At 38.1% G+C, this 8289-nt stretch overlaps 1 protein-coding gene across 10 annotated transcripts in view; it reads right to left on the bottom strand.

Annotated features, from left to right (window-relative positions):
- Positions 1-496: 496 nt before the first annotated feature.
- Positions 497-8289, bottom strand: part of PIKFYVE (phosphoinositide kinase, FYVE-type zinc finger containing) — a 99603-nt gene continuing 91810 nt past the window's right edge. For 7 of the 10 annotated variants that reach the window (XM_047773368.1, XM_047773372.1, XM_047773373.1 and 4 more), the window contains 5 exons: positions 7791-7894; positions 6812-6940; positions 5425-5686; positions 4353-4427; positions 497-3814 (listed from right to left, as the gene is read on the bottom strand). In XM_047773368.1, coding sequence (XP_047629324.1) covers positions 3699-3814; positions 4353-4427; positions 5425-5686; positions 6812-6940; positions 7791-7894 — 686 coding nt within the window. In that variant the 3' untranslated portion in view covers positions 497-3698. Of the gene's footprint in view, positions 3815-4352; positions 4428-5424; positions 5687-6811; positions 6941-7790; positions 7895-8289 lie in introns of those variants that run through there. The other 3 variants (XM_047773375.1, XR_007134078.1, XR_007134077.1) reach the window with 3 other exon arrangements.

The following is an 8289-nucleotide window of genomic DNA, read 5'->3' as shown; positions in this document are numbered from 1 at the left end:
CTCTGCCAATAAGCACCCCTGAGTCCAGGCAGGAGGAGTGGGAGTCGCTGAGCTTACAGCCTCGGGTTGCAACACAGTCGGACTCGGATCCGCTTCAGGTAAAACTCCTGTGAACCTGTGGGGGCAGCTAACAATAGAGAGAGCCCCCCTACCCCTCCCTGCCACCCAAGGAGAACTCAGCCAGTCCCGCTGGGTATGGGCTACTGGGCAAGGGACCAGCGTCTTGAATGTCCCATCAGGAAAGCAGAAACACAGAACTGGGGGTGGGTGCAAGGAGGACAGAAAAGGCCAGGTCCATACTGGCCCAAGAGAACCCAAGGATATAGCACCTCCTTTCTGAGACTTAAAAAGAAGGGTTATTTAGTAGGGCAAGACCTCAATTCTCCAGTAGGAAAACAAAGGGGGAGAGAATGAACAGAGGGCAGCACTGCTGGGCCAGGGGCTAGGCTTCCACACCCAACTCCATCTCCCCTAGTTATTAATTTTCTCAAGCAGATTCAAAATAAAGTGAATTTGATTCTGTTTATTCTAAGTCTTCTTTTTTACAGTGTGAGTTTTCAAAACATCAAGGCAGTTTTAGCTCTTAAATAACATGTCAATCATATAAAACAGCTGGAACCAAAGTAGAGAAATATATACAATATGATACATTAAGTATTTTCAATATTGTTAATTGAATTTTTCATATTAAATTAAAAGAGGCTATTCTGACGTATAATGTCATTTCTCTGGTTAAAATTAAACCTGTCAAAGACATAATATACATTTTTTTTACAAAACCAGCACAGCAGCATTAATAAAACTGCTCATGATTGTAATTTTTATTTTTCTATAATACAACTGCACCCGTGTTACAAAAACAAACAAAAAAGGCATTGCACTAGATGGTTTGAATACTGCTTTAAGTCAGTATGTTAACACTTGAGGAATCATGAATGACCTGATCTGTTTCACCACCAGGCTCATTCACAAGGGTTTTCACTCTGCCAGCTAAGCAAGCTACCTGCAGGTAGATTACTTTCCTCAGCACTTTTATACAAGCCCACCACTAATGGGTAAGAAGCCAAGGAGAAGCTAATGCCACAAAAACCAATACAACCCTCCTATTTACAATACCTAATAAAAGCTGAAGCTAGAAAACCACTCACTGCTGGGCCAAGGAAAAAAATCATAAGCAGGACACTCCGTAGGAAAATTTGACTATATATAAATTTAAAATATTCAATAGACTACAAAAGGGCTTGCAACCACTTATGCCCCTTATTTTTCTTAGGCCTGGGTAAGAAAAAAGTAAATCCTTTTCACTTTTAAATAAAGTATTGATGGCATCAAAACACTTCAGATTCTAAATAAGATTTTTAAACAATGCAACATGTTCACATAGCTTTCTCATGCTATACTCTCAATTATCCACAGAATTCGTTTTTTGTCTAAGGAAGAAAGTAGTAAGGTTTCTTCCTCATTCTTAACTTTTCAGCCTCAAGGTTCTCCAGGCCTCAAAGGGGAATTCAAGAGAGGTAAACAGGCACTCAGTGCTTATCACTGAGTACACAATATTTGAAAAGCCTTTTATATCTGGTAGTGGCCTAAACAGGAGAAGCTAGGGGCCAGGGATATAGTTCTACCACTCACAACAAATTAAATTCTATATTTCTCCTTCATTAAGACAGTTTTAAAAGGACACATCAGCCTTGCAAGGCAACAAGTATTGCTTAAGATTATGCTGTACTGGGATTTTTTTTTAGCCACAAAATTATCTGAGCAGCAGCAGCACTTAAAAAAAAAAAAAAAAAAAGGTTCTTCAAGTCATGGGCAAGGAAAACAAAATCAACATGATACATTACGTTAAGACCTACTCCAATGGAGCGTTCAAGCTCTAGATGTGGTATTGAGACTAAAACAAAGAAATAACCTCTGATCACAGTGAAGGAAAGACCTGCTCCTGGAAGTGGTCCTGACGAGGGGTGTGGGAAATAGGAAATAACCCTAAGTCTCCTGACAGAAAAAAACAGAGATGCAAAACCTGCTTGCATTCAACATGAGGTGCAAAGTCCATTGTTCCTGGGCACGTTGAGAAGTGAGTAATATTCTACATCTTCCAGCCATGTACAACTCCCTTTGACATCAAAACCAAAATTGTCAGCGTTTTGCATATTTTCAAAAGGCACAGCACATGTTTAAAAAAAAAAAAAGTGTTTATCGTCAGATCAGACGTTAAGTCCCTGGATAACTTGCTTCTAGTGCCAAACAAACCATGTTTTCTAATAAGCTACCAAGTACCAAACTAATGCTTTCTTTTTCTCAAGCAAACATTCCAAAATGTTCCTAGGTTACAGTCTCTGTAACTGGAATGTAGCCACATTTTTTTTTTTTCTTATCATGTGAAAGTTGCAATAGAAACTTGCTACCACAGGAAGCCTGAAAAGAGTGGAATCCTTCAAACTTTATAAATCCCCAAATTGTCCTTATTATGGAAAGAAGCCAAGAGATAATATTCAGGGTTGTGTTATTTCTAGAAAGATAGTTTAGTACTTCTGATCACTTTTTAAAACTCTACTAAATAAGGAGTTTCTTACAAAGAATATCTGAACAATTAACATTTCTCAATAGTCAGAACTAGCCTAGAAACTGGTACAGAAAGTTAGAAAACAAGGATATCCCTAATGGTAACTTAATTTTAGGGATGCCACATAAATTGCTAGTCATATTGAAAAGGACACTTTACCTCAACAACAACAAAAAAAACAAGCCAGTGCTTCCCTTACCCAATTTCTTGGATTAGGCCTGATTTATTTTTTACATTAAAAAAAAGAAAAACAATCTTCATTAATAATTATCCCTTTGGGGATTTAGTCATTGTAGACTCACTTACTAACGTTTCCCTGAAAGTGGGAGAAAAAATCTAGAATATGAGCATGTGCAGACAAGTGCAGTTCAGCATATTACTTGCACAAAAGTTGTAAAACAAGCTTAAAAAACAGCTCCAGAAAAAGGCTTAAAGTTAATGCCTGTAGCCTCCTACTACCTGCAGACAAATGGGGCCAGAACTTGAAAAACATCAAACATACTCAAAAACAGGGCAAGAAAGAGAACATGACGGGATTTCCAATTTAAGTCTGATTCCTCAATAAAACGAGAACAGACTGCGGCAAGCTGCTTAACTGGCCATTAATAGAATAATTCAGAATTTTTTTTAAGGTTTCAGAAATTCTGATACTTGGCAACATTAAATTGTTACATAAGAAACACAAAACAAATTCACCAGCTCTACAAATGCTTTCTAGGTAAAGAATGTATCAAATGTGACGCCAGGAGAGTCATAATCTATGAGACAATGTTTTCTTAACATGATTGTTAGCAAATAGGATGTCTCCACAACTCCTTTTTCACCCTATCTCCTCATAGCTAACCATACGTCTGTCCTCAGCCCTTTGAAATGTGTCTAGACTCCAGCGGAAGTGAAAAAAAAATTTCATGCAACTTCCCAGCCTATGGACAGCTAATCTGTGGGTATCTAAAACTGGAGTGCAAATCCATGGAGTTTTAACCCTGCAGCTACAAATGGCTCACAGCTGCAGAACTGAAAGGCCTCTGCATACAGTGGTGAATGTGATGAAGAAATACAACATGTAGCTTATTTTTGGTCCTGGGGTCCAGGCCCCTTTTCTTCCTGGTCCATTCAAAGTATGTGCTTCGTTTCAGCAGTTCAGACCCAAGCCTGTCCAGTGGTCTGGTACCATTAGGAAATACTTGTCCATTGCTTCACAAAATCTAGTCCTGTACAACTCTGGAGAGACCACAGTAGGCATTTTACCTAAGATTAGGAAAGGGAAAAGGAAAAAGGAAGCTTAGAGAATTGATCAGACAATGGACTTCAACAGCTATGTTCTTCCTCGTAAACGGATGTAAAATGCCACGCCGTGTAAACAGAAAGTGGGCTTGTTCACTGTGCCACATGACAAGGGACAGGTCCTTCTTGGTAGGAGGTTTTTATATTAAAAGGCCCTCTTGCCTAGAGATGAGAGAGGTGTCTGAAAGCACAAATGGTGCTAGCAATGCTCAAAGAACTTAGAGGATCTCAAGGGTTCATTCAGGACAACCTCTTGTTCAGAACCTCTCACCTTTTTTAACTTTTCATTTCGAGAATCTCTGGCATCTTAACACAAATTTAAAACCCCTTATTTCTCCACCTAAACAAATCTCTTTATTATTTGTTCATCTTGGAAATGACAAAAATCAAAGAAAACCACTTACGCTTTATAATGTTTTTAAGTATCCATTTGTTGTATGTTAACTGATAAGGAAGACATGAGAACAGTTTAAAGAGTAAACAAAACAAAAATTCTACTCACCTTGTCCTCCTAAAATTCCTGTTGATTTCACAACCATCTCAAGCTTTTTGTCCCAAGTAAAGGTTCGGATATAATCTGTTGCAGGGGTGAAAGTAGCAGTAAAAGCTCTCTTAATAAATATAAGCAGATAATAACCACTATTGCTACTATTATTACTTTTACAATAGTTAGCTTATTGAGTGCTGACAATATTGCAGATGCTGACAATATGCCAGAGGCTGTCCTAATGGGATTTTACCACATTAATCCACTTAATCCTCACAACAATCTCAAAGAGCTTCACTTTTAACTGATTTTTGAATACAGATAATTTGGGTAAAGAGAATGAAAACAGAAATGAGGAACCTGAAGAGAAGGTACCAGAATATGAAAACTATTATTTTGCAGTTCCCGTCATGGTGCAGCGGAAATGAATCCAACTAGGAACCATGAGGTTGCGGGTTCAATCCCTGGCCTTGCTCAGTGGCTTAAGGATCTGGCGTTGCAGTGAGCTGTGGTGTAGGTCGCAGACTTGGCTGGGATCTGGTCTTGCTGTGGCTCTGGCATAGGCAGGTGGCTACAGCTCCGATTAGACCCCTAGCCCGGGAACATCCATATGCCACAGGTGCGGTCCTAAAAAGACCAAAAATAAATAAATAAATAAAAATAAAAACTATTATTTTAAAAATTTCAGGAGTTCCCTTTATGGCTCAGTGGTTAAGAAATCCAACTAGGATCCTTGAGGATGCGGGTACGATCCCTGGCCTTGCTCGGTGAGTTAAGGATCCAGCGTTGCCGTGAGCTGTGGTGTAGCTTGCAGACGTGGCTTGGATCCCATGTTGCTGTGGCTGTGGCTGTGGCATAGGTTGGTGGCTGCAGCTCCAATTCAACCCCTAGCCTGGGAACCTCCATATGCCATGGGTGCAGCCTAAAATAGTTAAAAAAAAAAAATTTTAATAAAAAAATTAAAATTTTAAATGAAAGTTTGTGCAAATTTTCAATAAGCTATTACTAAATCAGGCTCAGTACAGTCTTCAAATTTTACTCTGGCTTCAAATGATGAACTACACATAAGGCCTGCTCATTGACTTACCGATAATTCCAACTACCAGCTCATTGCTGGTATCATCTCGCCCAACCAGCAGAGAATAATCTATAATGAGGTGGCTGGAAAGGAAGTGGGAGTCACTACGGATGGAGGCTCTCAGCACAGCTTTGGAATGAGAACGGATATACAGAGGGTTGTCTCGAACCATCTTTAAGAGATTTTCATCCAGCAGGACCACATCACAACTCTCTTTCCCTGTATCAGTTTTTACATTTCGATTCCTAAGTGAACCTTTCAAATCAAAAACCTAGCAGAAAGAATATTCTCTGTCATTTGTATGTGCATTACTACAAATGGTTAATTAATGCTATTAAATTTAAAAGGCAGAAAGCTTCCTTGTAGCCATTACCCTTATACACACTTTAAAACTTAAATTTAAAACTTAATCATAACATATAACATTAAATCACTAAATGCATGCATAATAATTGCATAATACATAAAACACATAGTGATTTAATTGGACCATATAGAATTAATGCATACAGACTCAATAATTGAAACATTTCAGAAATATGGAGACCCATTTGATTAACTCTAAGAAACATTAACAAGTAATTCCAAAAATATGTCGTTGGATGATAAAGCAGTTTAAAAAACAGATACAAATAGTTTTAAGAAACTTCATGTTTTGACACCAAAACTGTACAATTATTTAGGATAATATAAAAGCAACAGCATATCTGCAGGAATTTCTGGGCAGTAAGAAAAGCAATGGTCAGGGTCAGGGGACTCAGAGGTCAGGGGACTTGGGTACTAGAGCAGTGAGACCTGAAGTGTATTCCACAGACTATCGTCTAGCCAGTTGTTTCTGGCTCCTGCTGACAGAGAGGTTAGTGCCAGAATGACAACCAACTACATCATTAAACACAGTTTAATTCAGCAGATGTTTTGCCCATAGCAAAACATTCTCGATGAAGAAAGTAGTACATTAAATTACATTCTGGTACAAGCTCCTTTTCTCACCCCTGACTGGAAATAGCTCAAGGACCAAGCACATTGAAGAATAAGTACTATTCTAGAACCTAGACTAACCTGAGTTCCAGGTATATAAGTGTGTGACTTTGGTAAAGTACTCAATTTCTCTGAGCCCCAGATTCTTCATTTTTAAAACTGATCCGTTGGACCTGCCTTTTTATTCTATAATTCTGTGTTTCTAGGATATTGGATACATTAAATTTTAGGACCAGCCCACAATATTCCTCTTTACTCTTTCCTATAGGGTTCAATACTCAAAAGTTAAATTTCATCTTTTAACCAAAGTTTAATATTTACTATCAAATAACATGTTATTTTCAAATTTATTATATTCAGGAACCAGAAGTACGAAGGGTTCCAGTAACTAAATGCTTTGCATAGTCTAATAACCTACCTGTGCCATCTTCCTCCCATAGAAAAGATTTTCCATGACAAGGAGATCTAACTTCTTCTCGGTGTTGTTCTGAGAATTCTTATAACCAATTCGGTAAACTCCAAGAATCTTGGCCAATGCAGTGGGCCTCTAATCAAGAAAAGGTGTGAGTAAACTCTTATCAGAAAGGATTATTTATGAAAATTATGCTTAGTGAAATATGTCAGAGAAAGACAAACACTGTATAATATCAGATATATGAAAATCTAAAAAAACAATATAAATGAGTACATATGCACAACAGAAACAGACAAAGAAAACAAACTTGTAGTTATCAAAGGAGAGAAGGAATGGGAGAGGGACCAATTAGGAGTATGAGATTAACAACCTACTCTACAAAATAGATAAGCAACAAAGAGATACTGTATATCTAGGGAAGTAGAGCTATTCTCTTGTAATAACTCATAATGAGTATAATCTGCAAAAATACTATATCACTATGCTGTACACTGAAACTAATATAATACTGTAAATCTACTATATCTCAGTTTTAAAAAGGGATTATTTGCAATGCAATACCAGTGTCTGGATTATTCATGTGACTCCTTCATACTCTTACTGGGAGGGGCATGGCTTAATGACAAGTAGGCAAATCTGGGCCACTGGCTTCCTCTCTATCTAAGAGACCCACGTCCTCATTTCTCAACAAAAATTATAAAGTTACAAACTGCTACATGTGCAGTTATTCTCATCTAAATATTTTTAACACACACAGGAGTAATTAAATGCAACATGCTCAAGATCTCTTGGTTCCTCAGTGGCAAAGGCAGGAAAAAGACTTTGAAATTCCTTCATTCTATCACACCTCAGTAGCATAGCAGAGGCCTAGCTATGTCCTGTTCACATATTACCATGGAGAAAACTGTCATTAGGACAGTTTTCCAGGAGGTGAAAAAAGCCCAGTAAGCTCTAATTACAGATAAAGGCTTGGGATTTCTACCTTTTGTTGAACGGCATTTGTAATATAATTGAAGTAGTGTGGTGCAAAGTCAAGGAAAGACTGGACTTCCAGACGAGGCATTTGCTTCAGAATGAATCTATCATCTAAAAGGCAAGAATTTCATGTTTATTCGATGGTGCGATTTAGTGAGATAATCTATAATAAACCATTCCAAAGAACCCAACTGATTTGTTCACTTTATTTATTTTTCTTTATTTTTGCTTTTTAGGGCCACATCCACAGCAATATGGAGCTTCCCAGTCAAATCAGAGCTGCAGCTGCCGGCCTGCACCACAGCACAGCAACACCAGATCCAAGCCAAGTTTGCAACCTACACACAGCAACCCTGGAATCTTAACCCACTGAGTGAAGCAGTTATTGAACCCACATCCACATGGATACTAGTCGGATTTGTTTCCACTGTGCCACAATGGGAACTCCTGCATCATTTTTTAAGGGACATTTTCTGATACTACCAAGAAAATTTCAATCAGAACAT

This window comes from Phacochoerus africanus, chromosome 3 (assembly GCF_016906955.1).
Source record: "Phacochoerus africanus isolate WHEZ1 chromosome 3, ROS_Pafr_v1, whole genome shotgun sequence".
Classification (NCBI taxonomy): Eukaryota; Metazoa; Chordata; class Mammalia; order Artiodactyla; family Suidae; genus Phacochoerus; species Phacochoerus africanus.
The sequence above is the reverse complement of the archived record's forward strand: the minus strand, read 5'-3'. Positions and strand labels throughout refer to the sequence as shown.